This window comes from Heteronotia binoei, chromosome 20, assembly GCF_032191835.1.
Source record: "Heteronotia binoei isolate CCM8104 ecotype False Entrance Well chromosome 20, APGP_CSIRO_Hbin_v1, whole genome shotgun sequence".
NCBI classification, from domain to species: Eukaryota; Metazoa; Chordata; class Lepidosauria; order Squamata; family Gekkonidae; genus Heteronotia; species Heteronotia binoei.
Genome location: NC_083242.1, coordinates 35,310,780 through 35,325,922, shown reverse-complemented (window position 1 = coordinate 35,325,922; position 15,143 = coordinate 35,310,780). Strand labels below are relative to the sequence as shown.

The 15,143-nt window shown below is 49.5% G+C and overlaps 1 protein-coding gene across 1 annotated transcript; it reads left to right on the top strand.

The window, feature by feature from the left end:
* B9D1 (B9 domain containing 1) lies at positions 1-9,850 on the top strand. The gene is given in 9 exon segments (XM_060260464.1): positions 1-105; positions 1,305-1,373; positions 2,687-2,699; positions 2,702-2,776; positions 2,779-2,796; positions 3,815-3,911; positions 4,767-4,829; positions 6,858-6,925; positions 8,870-9,850. Coding segments are annotated over 9 exon segments (615 nt in total). The 5' UTR covers positions 1-39; the 3' UTR covers positions 9,016-9,850.
* Positions 9,851-15,143: the final 5,293 nt, after the last annotated feature.

The window sequence follows — 15,143 nt, the reverse complement described above, 5'->3', positions numbered from 1 at the left end:
AACGGGCCCGCGCGAGACCCGCCGCCGCCGCCCGGCCCCATGGCGGCCGCCGCCAACCCCACCGTCTTCCTCCTCATGGTCAGCGGGCAGGTGGAGAGCGCGCAGGTGGCCGGGCAGGCGCCTCCCCGCGTCGGTTTCCTGGAAGCGGGTTGCCAACTTACCGTGCTCCTCTGCTTTCTTTTTTTTGCTGCAGCTCCTACAGACGCTGCGGGGCTGGAAGGCCGGTCAAGAAAGCCCTTCTGAGTGCTTTTATTTTTTGGAAGGGGGTGGGGGGGAAGCATCCCTGTCTGCAAATATCAATGCATGTGCAGCGCCCTCCTGTTATTCCTTGCATGCTGCCCCAGATGCAAGCATTTAAGCAAGGAAGTCTTGGGGGGGGGGGGGGCGGGGGGTGTCTTTTTAATTGCAACTCCCCACCAGCAATTTTGTTTCCCCACCAGCTCTGCTTCTGCGTCTTTAGCAGGCGTGCGCTCCAGCTTGGCTTTTGCAGTTAAAACAAAGAACCCCTTGCAAGGCTTTTCTACTTAAATTTCTGCATCTTGGGTAGCATGCATTTCTCTTTTAAACCGATGCACTGTGATGCATCAGCGAAAAAGTCTTCCATTTACAGACAGGGTTGCTTTCTCCTCCCTCCCCCCCCCCCCCAAAAAACCCCCACCCTCTTTAACAGAAGCATGGGATAATGCATGGGATGGAGAAAGTAGAGAAAGAAGTCCTTTTCTCCCTTTCTCACAATACAAGAACTCGTGGGCATTCGATGAAATTGCTTAGCAGTCAGATTAAAGCGGATAAAAGGAAGTCCTTCTTCACCCAAAGGGTGATTAACATGTGGAATTCACTGCCACAGGAGGTGGTGGCGGCCACAAGCATGGCCACCTTCAAGAGGGGTTTAGATAAAAATATGGAGCAGAGGTCCATCAGTGGCTATTAGGCACAAAAAATTTTTTGCCACTGTGTGACACAGAGTGTTGGACTTGGCCTGATCTAACATGGCTTCTCTTATGTTCTTATGAAGCACTTTTCTGACAAGCTTTTCCAACAGTCTTCTACAATTGCAGCATTTCTAGAAGCTGAAAAAAAGCAGAGGAGCTCAGTCCTACTCAGCATATAGCAATCCTATGTGCTCGAGCTGCTGCAGATATCAGTTAAAGATTAAATCGTAGTCTTTTGTGCATTATTGCTGTCGTTTCAGTTGCATCGTAAGCCTCCTGGAGTTCTGCATAATAGAAAGGCGACTGATAACTGCTTTAAATAAATACCTACATGTAAAGAATTTCAGCTGCTGTCTTTTCCTCCCTCCCCAGTTCCCGGATTACGATGACCTGTATTGCAAATACTGCTTCGTGTACGGCCATGACTGGGCTCCCACCACAGTAAGCTGTTTTGCCAGCCTCCTGTGGGTGTTTTGGCAAGAGGCGGGAAATGAAAATATGTAATATTGCTTGTAACAGCTTGATGGTTATCAGTTTTTTTGCATTCTATTTTTAATTTTGCAGAGCCTGCTTTACTTAGGGTGTCTGTTTGAATACCAGGTGCTTAAGGTTCTCGGGTCTGTTGGAAAACACCTGGAGACTTTGGGGGTGGACCCAGGAGAGGGCGGGGTTTGGGGGAGGGGCTTCAGCAGGGTCCAATGCCCTAGAGCCCACCCTTCCAAGCAGCCATTTTCTCCAGGGGAGCTGATCTCTGCCAGCTGGAGATCGGTTGTCAAAGCGGGAGATCTCAGGGCCCCACCCGGAGGTCAATATACAAGCAGAACACAGTACGTAAACCACAACAAAACTATTAAAGAACTGTGTTATACAAATATATTAAGTTTGTATATATTTCTTCCGGCTCTCTTTACAAAATATATTGCCAAAAGGATTGCAGAAGACGACCAGGATCTCCTGGCAGCCGGTCTCCGGGGTCTCAGGCAGAGGTCTTTGGCATGACCCAATGCCTGGTCCTCTTCAACTAGAGATGTTGGGGACTGAACCTGGGACCTTCAGCTGCCAAGCAGAGGCTCTTCCACTGAGCCACATCCCTTCTCTAAGACACTGTCCCCCATTATATTATCATCCAAATACCATGATGGGTTACAACAGCTGTGATTATTGGTGTGTGTATCCTAACAAGGACCTGGGCAGTGGCTGCAATTCAAAATCAGAAGAGGGGCAGAAATTTTCAGGATGTGAGGTTTCAGGAGCACTTTAGAAACCAACAAGATATCTGACAGAGGTAAAGCTCATACCCAAAAGTCTTATTGGTCTCTATGGAGATACTCAGATCTCCCTGTTCAGAAGTATATGGTTATTTTTGTGAGTCTCTTGTGGGCTGCAAGAAAGCTTGCTGATTTGTGGAAAGGGTGATCGTAAGCGCTGTCTGACTCAAACGAAACTGCCTCATACCGATCAGACCCTTGATCCATCACGGTCAGTATTGTCTACTCAGGCCGGCAGTTACTTCCCAAGATCTCAGGCCAAGGTTTTTCCCATCACCTCCTGCCTAGTCCTTTCCCATCACCTCCTGTCGCCCTGAGCCTGCCTCGGCGGGGAGGCGGGGTATAAATAAAAATTTACTTACTTACTTACTTTCACTGGAGATGCTGGGGATTGAACCTGGGACCTCCTACACGCCAAGCAAGTGCTCACCACTGAGCCGCAGCCCCTTCCCTGACTGACTCCCACCCTCTCCCCCTTGCTATTAGGGTTTGGAAGAAGGATCTCCCAGATCGCGTCCAAGAACAGGGACTCTCAGCAAGACCTGGTGTGGAACTTCCCCATCGACATCACCTTCAAAGCACCAACCCTTTTGGCTGTAAGTGAAGTTTCAGGAGGTCGGGAAGCCAACAAGAATGGGGGAGGGTGAGATTGGGCACCAGCTATTTGCAAAGCGAGATTGCGCATAGCAAGTATTCCATAGTGAGGCTTCAGGTCTTCCTCTGAAGCCGGGGTGTTGAACTCCTTTGTTATGAGGGCCGGATCTGACATAAATGAGATCTTGTCGGGCCAGGCCACTCGTGTACCTATTGAAGATTAGGTACCAGAGATATAAATTTTATAAAGGACACAAACACAAATATATATATTTTAAAAACTTAAAACATTGGCACTCATTGGTCTTAAAGATGCTTTCTTTGTATTTCTCCCATGGGATTCAGGGAACTGGGCAAAGGAAATTCTGGCTCTTTCCTTCATTCCCTAGGGCAGGGATGGCCAACGGTAGCTCTCCAGATGTTTTTTGCCTACAACTCCCATCAGCCCCAGCCAGCATGGCCAATGGCTGGGGCTGATGGGAGTTGTAGGCAAAAACATCTGGAGAACTACCGTTGGCCACCCCTGCCCTAGGGGACTGGGAGGGGGAGCCTCAGCCAATAGAAGGAAGAGAGGCTTGACTTAGTAGCTCTGCTTGCAATTGAGAGAGTCTGGCAAAGCAAGCTATTCCTCCCCCCTTCCTCCCTAAGGGAGGAGCCTCAGCCAATGGAGAAAACAGAAGTTTTGCTCTGTAGCTCCTGTGCAGTTGAGCAAGCCTTGCAAAGCAAGCTGTGATGCATAAGGAAGCAAGAGAGAGGAGGAAGGAAGCAGATGACAGCCAGTCGTTGGGGGCCTGATTCGGCCCCCAAACTGCATGTTTGACACCCCTGCTCTAAAGAAAGGTCACTGAGGATATCAGAAGAGCCCCGCTGGATCAGATTAGTGGTCCATCTAGTCCAACATCCTGTCTCACAGTGATAGACTGCTGCTCTCCATTCAGAACAAAAATGAGGCCATATTGTCACAGTAACAAATTTAATTATTTATAAGCTCAAGTTTTACAGACTCTGTTTCTTCCTCAGGGCCTCAGATAGTCTTAAGCGTATATGGCCCTGATATTTTCGGCAACGATGTGGTTCGAGGCTACGGAGCCGTCCACGTTCCTTTTACACCAGGAAGGTTAGTCCGTGTTTCCTTCCTACGCGGAGCCTCCGTCTTTCAGCAGACCGTAATCTTCATCAGCTGTTCCTTCTCAGAAAACCTGGTTCCAGACGAGCTAGAGAGCCAGTTTGGTGCAGTGGTTAAGGGGGCAGACTCTTATCTGGGAGAACTGGGTTTGATTCCCCACTCCTCCACCTGCAGCTGCTGAAATGGCCTTGGGTCAGCCATAGCTTTCACAGGAGTTGTCCTTGAAAGGGCAGCTTCTGGGAGAGCCCTCTCAGCTCCACCCACCTCACAGGGTGTCTGCTGTTGGGGGATGAAGATAAAGGAGATTGTAAACCTCTCTGATTCAGAGACAGGGGCGGGGTATAAAACTGCAGTCGTCTTCTTGTTCTAGATGGATGATGCAGAAAGCATGAGATTAAGGAGGGGAGGGGATAAAAAAGCAAGGGAGATGACGGGCAGACCCTGTACTGGCTGCTGGCAAGGCCAAGCTTATGAGGATAATTTTTGTCTGTTTAATAATATAAATTTTCATGACGTCCTGGCCGAAGGCATTCCAGTGCCTTGTAGATCAGCACTCTTTTGGCCTTTGCTCCGCACACATTTGTTTCTGGCACCGTGGCATCATTTGAAGATATTTTATTTTGAAAAATGCAGCCCACCAGTTCCCCAAGTAAGTCAGGCAGGCCACGACAAAATTATCATCCTCGGGGGGTTTTTATCAGCTCCCCGTAAAGAACGTTTTCACATCCCATGCGGCGAGCAAGCGTGGGTCCTTTCGTTCACCGCAATTCCATTTACGCTTCACTGCTTTCCAAGTGTTCAAACCCACTCATGGATTTAATCGAGGTTTGTAAAATTCTGTTTCAGTCACAAAAGGACCATCCCGTTGTTCGTCCCGGAATCGACGTCCAAGCTGCAGAAGTTCACAAGGTACTCGAAGAAGTCAGCGATACGGATTAAATTTTAGCAGGAAGCCAAGATTCAAGTCCAGTATCACCCTAGAGTCCAACAAGACTTGGGGGGGATGAGCGTTGGAGAGTCAAAGCTGTTTCTGAGATTCCTGACAGAGAGAGCTGGGGAAAGGAGGTATCGGACCAAAGGACAATTGACTCTGGAAAGGTCATACCCAGGGCCAGATTAAACCCTGTGAAGGCCCCTAGGCAGTCAAAATCTCGGGGGGTGGGGACGGGGGACCTCACAAATTGTCTTAGAGTCAGAGCACCCGCCCTGCCGCCTGCGTCCCACCTTCTTAAAAGCCCCTTTGACAAAGCTGCGGGGGAGAGGCGGAAGAGGCAAACTTGGTGACAACGCCAGCAGCAGCCACACCAGGCAAGTTGGGCAAAGAACGGCTCAGTTGTTGGCTGCACGTGCAGACTGGAAGGGCTGCAAGCAGCGGGGAAGAGGGGGGGAGCCGGCCTGGAGTTTACTTGGCCTAATTCAGTGGTCCCCTACTTGGCCTAATTCAGTGGTCCCCAATCTTTTTGGCACCAGGGACCAATTTTCGGGAGACAATTTTTCCATGGACCGGGGGAGGGGGAGGGGCGATGGTTTTGGGATGATACAATTGTTCATTTTATTTTGGTGTGGTGGTGAAGTGTGCAGACTGTTATCTGGAAGAACCGGGTGTTGATTTCCCCACTCCTCCACTTGCACCTGCTGGAATGGCCTTGGGTCAGCCCGAACTCTCTTATCTGGGGAAAACCGGGTTTGATTCCCCACTCCTCCACTTGCACCTGCTGGAATGGCCTTGGGTCAGCCGAACTCTCTTATCTGGGAAAACCGGGTTTGATTCCCCACTCCTCCACTTGCACCTGCTGGAATGGCCTTGGGTCAGCCAGAGCTCTCTTATCTGGAGAACCGGGTTTGATTCCCCACTCCTCCACTTGCACCTGCTGGAATGGCCTTGGGTCAGCCCGAACTCTCTTATCTGGGAAAACCGGGTTTGATTCCCCACTCCTCCACTTGCACCTGCTGGAATGGCCTTGGGTCAGCCAGAGCTCTCTTATCTGGGAGAACCGGGTTTGATTCCCCACTCCTCACTTGCACCTGCTGGCATGGCCTTGGGTCAGCCAGAGCTCTCTTATCTGGGAGAACCGGGTTTGATTCCCCACTCCTCACTTGCACCTGCTGGAATGGCCTTGGGTCAGCCAGAGCTCTCTTATCTGGGAGAACCGGGTTTGATTCCCCACTCCTCCACTTGCACCTGCTAGCATGGCCTTGGGTCAGCCATAGCTCTGGCAGAGGTTGTCCTTGAAAGGGCAGCTGCTGTGAGACCCTCTCCAGCCCCACCCACCTCACAGGGTGTCTGTTGTGGGGGAGGAAGGGAAAGGAGATTGTAGGCCGCTCTGAGACTCTGTCCTTGAAAGGGCAGCTGCTGTGAGACCCTCTCCAGCCCCACCCACCTCACAGGGTGTCTGTTGTGGGGGAGGAAGGTAAAGGAGATTGTGAGCCGCTCTGAGACTCTTCGGAGTGGAGGGAGGGATATAAATCCAATGTCTTATTATTATTACATTGTAATATATAATGAAATAATTATACAACTCACGACCCGGTTGCTAACAGGCCACGGACTGGGACCTGCCTGGGGGCCCCTGGCCTAATTGTTAATCCGGCCCTGGTCGTACCCTGAAAATATTCTTGGTTCCTAAGGTGCTTCCAGACACAAACCGAGCTCTTCCTCCGTAGACCAAGACAGCTGCCCCCCCCAGAACTATTTTAACAGGGAGCTTTGCTTGAATAAGCCATCTCTCTTGAGCCAGCGTGTTGCGACGGAATTCATTTTGCATTTTGGCATGCTGCTAGCCCCAGTTGAGGAGCAATTCGGACTTACTGCCCCTCCGCATAGGAGGCTCAGCAAAGTGGGATCTTGGGGGATTTGAGGCCACGCAAAGTGGGCTGGGCGGAGCTGTCTGGCTGCTGAAGGACTGACTTGCCGGCCTGCCTTGGCTTTCCCTCCAGCTGGCTCATGGGACGACAGCCGGAGTTCACGGACCCCAAAGTGGTGGCGCAGGGAGAGGGCCGGGAAGGTGAGTGCTTGGAAACGGACGCTTTCTTCTTTTTGCTGCCGCCAAGCCATAGCTGCCTTATAGCAACCTTGTTCAGACAAGATTTGCCATTGCCTGCCTCTGCGTAGCAGCCCTGGACTTCCTGGTCTCCCATCCAAGGGCCAGCCACGGCCAACCCTGCTTAGCCGCTGAGATTTTATGAGACTGAGCTGTAGTTGCAGGTAAAGAGGCCTCTCGGGATCTGGCCTTGTAGGAGCCCCTCTGGAGGGGGTGGGAGTCGAGGAGAGAGGACAAATTGGGGGTTGCCCAATCTTCCGAGCAGGTTCAAAAGGGCACCGTCCCTGGCTATGTTCCCTCTAAACTTCGGAGCAAAAATTCTACTTTGTGAGCTGCTGGCATGAAAGGTGTGAGCCGCTGCATCGATTAGTTTGCTCTGGGGCCGTTTTCCCTGAGCGGAGACAAAAATGCATGAGCCGGAGTCCAAAAAACTGAGCTGGCTCACACTAACTCAGGTTAGAGGGAGCACTGGTCCCCGCCTACCCTTACAGTGTGCGCCAAGGGAGTGGGTTTTGCCTGACCGAAAGGAAGGCGTTCACCGGTGAAATTAAAGGGTGCATGAAAAACAGGACTACTTTGGTTTTAAAAAGTGCTAAATCCAGTGGTGTTTTCACTGCATGGGAGTCTTATGCCTGCATTATTGGGTGCCTTAACCTCAGGAGGGTAAGATCCCCGTGGCGCAGTGTTAAAGCTGCAGGACTGCAGTCCTAAGCTCTGCTCACGGCCTGAGTTCGATCCCCGGCGGAAGCTGGGTTTTCGGGTAGCCGGCTCGAGGTTGACTCAGCCTTCCATCCTTGCGAGGTCGGTAAAATGAGTCCCCAGCTTGCTGGGGGGCAAGTATAGATGACTGGGGAAGGCAATGGCAAACCACCCCGTAAAAAGTCTGCCGTGAAAACGTGAAAGCAACGTCACCCCAGAGTCGAAAACAACTGGTGCTTGCACAGGGGACCTTTCCTTTAAGGGACCCCGTGGCACAGTGTGTTAAACCTGCAGTACTGCAGTCCTAAGCTCTGCTCACGACCTGAGTTCGATCCTCGGCGGAAGCTGGGTTTTCAGGTAGCCGGCTTGAGGTTGACTCAGCCTTCCATCCTTCCGAGGTAAGTCAAAATGAGTCCCCAGCTTGCTGGGGGGAAAGCGTAGATGACTGGGGAAGGCAAGGGCAAACCACCCCGTCAAAAGTCTGCCGTGAAAACGTTGTGAAAGCAACGTCACCCCAGAGTCGGAAACGGCTGGTGCTTGCACAGGGGACCTTTCCTTTCCTAACCTCAGGAAGGCAGCATGGCGCACATCCTTAAATAAAGATGAAGAAAACATCAATTATGAATACATAGGGCAGGGTGCCCCAACTCGGAGCCCATGAGTGCCCCCCAAGTGCTTTCAGAAAGAGGGCAGGATCAAGTTGGCCCAGGAAGGCTGCTGTTTGGCCCCTGGAGATTTGATCGCCTGTGCAGATTTTTTTTCAAAGGTTGCTTCGGCAGCAACTGCAGCCGCAACACCTCTGTCTTCAGTATGTGACTCAGGACAAGCTGCAGCAGCCGTTTTGTGGCTGGCCGGCCCACCATGCTGTGTTGGGACCAGGGCTTTTTTTGTAGCAGGAGCTCCTTTGCATATTAGGCCACACCCCTCTGATGTAGCCAATCCTCCAAGAGCTTACAGCAGGCCCTGCACGAAGAGCCCTGTAAGCTCTTGGAGGATCGGCTACATAAGAGGGGTGTGGCCTCACAGGCAAAGGAGTTTTTGCTAGAAAAAAAATGCCCTGGTCGTAATTCAAAGGTGCCCTCAGGCTCAAAAAGGTCAGAGATCCCTGCCTAGGGTAAGGGATAACACAGAGCATTATTAGCAACCTTAAGAGAAGCAGGGTGTTTGTTTTTTTAAGCCCCCACTAACCGCTGGCCGTCTCCTCTCCAGTGACTCGGGTACGTTCCCAGGGCTTTGCGACTCTCTCTTTCAACGTGGTGACCAAGGATATGAAGAAGCTGGGCTATGACGTGAGCCCAGCCGGAATGTCCAACCCCTCGCTCGCCTCCATGGGGGATGGCCTCCACAGATATTAAGACAGAGGTCTCCCAGCTCAGCCTCTGCCCCACAACCAGGAGGGTGTTTGAACTGGGCTGCCTCACACCCGTTCAGGTCTTAAGGATTTGTCTGCATGGCACTAGGAGATTCAGAACCTCAGGTACAGGACGACACGTCAGCACCGACCACGTAGGTATTTTCGGCTTGTTAACGCCCTTGCGTGCGACAATCTCCCTGCTTTTAGAAAACTGAAGTATCGGGGAGCAAGGATTCACACAGCTCTCATGGTGCGGGGAGTTTTGTTGTTCTAAACAGGCAAGAGAGCGCAAGTTAAAATGACATTCCACATGGCATTCCTACAGAGAGACGGCATTGTTATTGACATAATACCTTTATGGGAAGGAGAGAGAGGAACTGTCGCTCTCACACCTGGGGCCGCTCTGTGTTCCAAGTTATCCTGAGCAGGACTTCTCGCAGTATTTGTACTCGTGTTAAAGCAATGCAGGAAAGAACTACAGAATTGCCACCAGCTACAGAATTGTACCGGCTCCTTCATGTGTTGTTTCTCTTCCTGAAAGTAGCATTCCTGTAGGCCTCTGAAATGCCACAATTATCACAGGCCCTCAAGACGAAGGTCTCTAGTTGCGTCTTTGAATGTTTCCCACCCATGACGTACATGGGCGTATCTACCTGTTAACCTTTCCACACATAGGGATGGACGTTTAGCGAGCAGCCACCTGGGCGTAAGGTCGAGGACACCAATATCAGGACACAAGAGCTTTTTGCATGTTGTTTACAAGACGTTACATGACCTCCCAAGTCTCATCAAAAGCCATGTAGTCCATTTTTATTAAACTTGTCTTTGTTAAACCATTCCTGTCTCTTCACAGACGCTTTGTAAATTCCTACAGAATGTGGAGTAGGCCAAAAAAAGTGCACTTCCCTGCTGTTCAACTCGATACTTTAAAAAAAAAGAAAAATAAAGATCTTTTCCCATTGATTGTAGCAAAAGCCTTGATAATACTGGAGGATGTGTAAGAGGGTGAGACTGTTCCTGAGAGCTAGTTTGGTATAGTGGTTAAGCGTGCGGACTCTTATCTGGGAGAACCGGGTTTGATTCCCCACTCCTCCACTTGCACCTGCTGGAATGGCCTTGGGTCAGCCATAACTCGCAGAGGTTGTCCTTGAAAGGGCAGCTTCTGGGAGAGCTCTCTCAGCCTCATCCACCTCGCAGGGTGTCTGTTGGGGGGAGGGGGAGGTAAAGGCGATTGTGACCACGCTGAGATTCAGAGTGTAGGGCAGGATATAAATCCAATATCATCATCTTCTGCAAGGAAAGGAAAAGGGATTTTGCAAAAAAAAAGCTATTTCAGAGTTTTTGTGGCAGTTTTAATTCAGGGATCCCACAGCCTGGGCATCAGGCTGGATGAGGAAAAGACAGCTAGGATGTCTACATGTGGCTTTCAGCTAAAGCGCTTTTGTGAGGGGGGCTTGAAGCCATCTGTTTCTCATGCACACACAGGGCTAAGCCCCACTGCAGATGCTGCCACCACTGAGGGGAATACTTGTTTGTTATTGATGCATCCCCAAATCTTTCCCCAAGGAATCAGTCGGAAGGGACCCCCAGGGTCATCTAGTCCAACCCCCTGCACAATGCAGAAAATTCACAAATACTTCCCTCCACCCCGGCATCACCTGCTCCACGCCCAGAAGTTTTAAAAGTGCTGGAAACGGAGTTAGCTGAACCTAAACAAAAGACAGAGACCGTATGGAGCTAAAACCAGCTTGCAAAACGTTTCCTTTAAACTTCCAAACACCACTGTAACAGTTTGCTTAAGGGAGACCAAAAATGTGATCAACCTAACTTTATACTTTTATGTTAAAAATGCACGTGGTGGCACATTCTGAGCTGAAGGCAGGAGGAGCTCTTGGTTAAAAGTGCAGATTTGCCTGGCTTCTCTCCTCTTGTATACATTTGCCAGATACCAGTTGTCTCTGCAGGCCAGCTTCCTGTTTTATATCTGGTTTCTGCTCCTGTCACCTGGATCTTTTCAGGAAACTCCAGCCGCTTGCTCTGAGTGGTTTGCCAAGCGACTGGTGTAAATGAGAGTTGGCGGAGATTTTTAACATACCAAAGAAAAGATATTGAGGTTATTTTACAATCCTGAGAAACCGTAATTCTCCAGGAATTCCACTTCTATTCTGTTGTTGTTGTTGTTGTTGTTCAGTCACACAGTTGAGTCCAACTCTTTGCGACCCCATGGACCACGTCACGCCAGACCCTCGTGTCTTCACCATCCTCAGAAGTCTGCTCAAATTCATGTTAGTTACATCAGTAACGCTGTCCAGCCATCTCATCTTTTGCCGTCCCCTTCTTCTTTTGCCTTCTTTCCCAGCATCAGGGTCTTCTCCAGGGAGTGCTGCCTTCTCATTGGGTGGTCAAAGTATTTGAGCTTCAGCTTCAGCATCTGACCGTCCAGGGAACAGTCTGGGTTGATTTCCCTTAGGACTGACTGATTGGATCTTCTTGCAGTCCAAGGGACTCTCAAAAGTCTTCTCCAGGGAATGCTCCCTTCTCATTGGGTGGCCAAAGTATTTGAGCTTCAGCTTCAGCATCTGACCTTCCAGGGAACAATCTGGGTTAATTTCCCTTAGGACTGACTGATTGGATCTTCTTGCAGTCCAAGGGACTCTCAAGAGTCTTCTCCAGCGCATCTCAAAAGCATTTATTCTTCTGCACTTGGCCTTCCTTATGGTCCAGCTCTCACAGCCATACATTACTACTGGGAATACCATCGCTTTGACTACACGAACTTTTGTTGGCAGGGTGAAGGTTATAAAAGCACAGGTTGTTCAGCCTCTTCTCTTTATATCCCTTTCCTCCCGAGATTCAACACTGTGGAGAAATTAAGCCTAAGCAGCTTGAGAGGGGAGAACAAAGACAGAGGAACAAAGTAGGACATCACATTGCTTTGTCCTATAGCGTACTTGACACTTTAATAAAAGCGCAATAAATACTGAAAAAAGTTAAAACCCGCATATAACACAAGAAAAATAATCACACAAAAACTGAGCCAATATGGCAGAGCTAGATCAATTTCCCCAAAAGAAAGCAAGAGAGGGGGAAGGAAGCAGGCAACAGAGAGTTGCTGGGGGGCCTAACCATTGAAAATTTCCAGAAATTTTGAAGCTCGGGGGGAAAAAAAAGTTTCTTTTTCCCGGGGGAGGGGGGTGTGGTTTCCGGAAAAACCCGGAAATTTTCAGAAAAATTGAAAAAAAAAATGCTACAATAGCACTTCTTTTTTCTTTTGCAGATTGAAAGTCATTCTGTTACTTTAGGAACATAAAATACGACTATGGACAATTTTACTTTTTACAGATAAATGAAAACTCTTACCTTTTTAAATTAAGTATATACTTTCAGGTCCTTTTTGTTGCTCTGTATTTTCTTCCAAGGCTTTGAGGCCTAGTGAAGCCTGAGTGCCCGCCCACCTAGTATGCCCACCCACCCAGTGCCCGCCCACCTAGTATACCCACCCACCCAGTATGCCCACCCGCGTGCAAAAACAAAACTGAAGCCTTTTTCTTTTGTTGTGACAATAACACCTCCTAAAGGAAGAAATGCATCTTGCTTTTGCATTGGAGAGTTCAGTCTGTAACCCAGGGCGTGCTTGTCCTCAGTGCAGAGAAATTAGAATAATCTGATACCAGACATATTTTCTAGAAATGATTTGGAAAATATCTGAACACCTTGTCTTAAAATATTTTATTCATCATGTTAAAATAAAACGTTCCATAATTTTTTTTTCACTTTTTTCATTTTTTTAAAGAAAAAAACAAGGCTTCAAGAAAAAAAATGATTTTTTTCCCCCGAATTTTTCCGGTTCTTCACATCTCCATGTGGGCCTGATAGGACTCCTCTGGGGGCCTCATTCAGCCCCCGGGCCACATGTCTGACACCCCTGTGATAGACAGTCTCAATGAACAGTCGTCTCCTTCAACCAACATAACACGGCAAAGCCAGGAAGAAGATGATGATGATATTGGATTTATATCCCGCCCTCCACTCCGAAGAGTCTCAGAGCGGCTCACAATCTCCTTTCCCTTCCTCCCCCACAACAGACACCCTGTGAGGTGGGTGGGGCTGGAGAGGCTCTCACAGCTGCTGCCCTTTCAAGGACAGAGTCTCAGAGCGGCCTACAATCTCCTTTCCCTTCCTCCCCCACAACAGACACCCTGTGAGGTGGGTGGGGCTAGAGAGGGCTCTCACAGCAGCTGCCCTTTCAAGGACAGAGTCTTAGAGCAGCTCACAATCTCCTTTCCCTTCCTCCCCCACAACAGATACCCTGTGAGGTAGATGAAGATATTGGATTTATATCCCGCCCTCCACTCCAAAGAGTCTCAGAGCGGCTCACAATCTCCTTTCCCTTCCTCCCCCACAACAGACACCCTGTGAGGTAGATGAAGATACTGGATTTATATCCCGCCCTCCACTCCAAAGAGTCTCAGAGCGGCTCTCAATCTCCTTTCCCTTCCTCCCCCACAACAAACACCCTGTGAGGTGGGTGGGGCTGGAGAGGGCTCTCACAGCAGCTGCCCTTTCAAGGACAACCTCTGCCAGAGCTATGGCTAACCCAAGGCCATGCTAGCAGGTGCAAGTGGAGGAGTGGGGAATCAAACCCGGTTCTCCCAGATAAGAGTCCACGCACTTAACCACTACACCAAACTGGCTCTTCGGCTCTGTAGCCGAAGGGGGAAGCCAAAGTACCTTCCTCAGCCAAAGGCTTAACTAGCAATTCAATGCACCATAGCTTCACTTGCATACAAAAACAAAATCACTTGTTAGCTGAAGCTAACCAGTCCTTCCCATTTTCAGGACAAAAATGCCACCATTTGTCGGCTTGAAGGAGACATTGGCTGAAGACGATGACTATCCATTAACTGTCTATCACCTGCAATAACTGGCCATTCCGTGGTCCTATGGACGATTTTGTATTCATTTTGAATAGCAATTCATTGGGGTTTGGAAGATTAATTACATTGGAACAAGCATATTGGAATTATTGCATTGGGATATTTATGGTGTGCTGCACAGTTTTCTTTGGGCTGCCCAAGGTTCAATCCCGAGTTTAAAAAATCTCGAGTTTAAAAAATTAATCGGCAGCAGGGGCCAGGAAAGATTTCTAGCTGAGGGACTTTGAGGAACTTGATGGTCAACATATGAAGCTGTCTTCTACTGAATCAGACCCTTGGTCCATCAAAGTCAGTATTGTCTTCTCAGACTGGCAGCGGCTCTCCAGGGTCTCAAGCTGAGGTTTTTCTCACCTTTTTGCCTGGGCCCTTTTTTGGAGACGCCAGGGACTGAACCTGGGACCTTCTGCTTCCCAAGCAGATGCTCTACCACTGAGCCACTATCCCTCCCCACCGTCCCTCAGGTTCAGCATAGAGACAGCTTCATGTGTGTCATCCCACTGAGGAGACGGCTGAAGAGCTGTGGACTCCAGCCTTTGAAGGCATTTCAAATCAAACGGGGGGGCTGAATACAATATTTAACAGCTTGTCTGGTTGAATCCAAAAAGAGCCCCGTGGCGCAGTGTGTTGAAGCTGCAGTACTGCAGTCCTAAGCTCTGCTCACGCCCCGAGTTCGATCCCCGGTGGAAGTTGGGTTTTCAGGTAGCCGGCTTGAGGTTGACTCAGCCTTCCATCCTTGCGAGGTCGGTAAAATGAGTCCCCAGCTTGCTGGGGGGGGGGGAAGTGAGAGGACTGTGGAAGGCAATGGCAAACCTCCCCATAAAAAGCATGCCATGAAAACGTTGTGAAAGAAATGTCACCCCAGAGTCGGAAATGACTAGTGCTTGCACAGGGGACCTTTCCTTTCCTTTTCCTGGTTGAATCCAAAACACTTCTTTAAAAAGTGAACCTCTCAGCTGAAGCAGGTGAGGTTCCCTGCCCCCAAGAAAGACTTGGAAAACTCCAGAGCATTTTAGGACCAGTCGAATGAGTGGAGATGAGGTAAATGAGGTAAAAAGGGTGATTAACACCTGGAATTCACTGTCACAGGAGGTGGAGGCGGCTGCAAGCATAGACAGCTTCAAGAGGGGATAGGATAAGCATAAGGAACAGAGGTTCATCAGTGGCTCTTAGGCACAGTGTATTGTTGGAACTC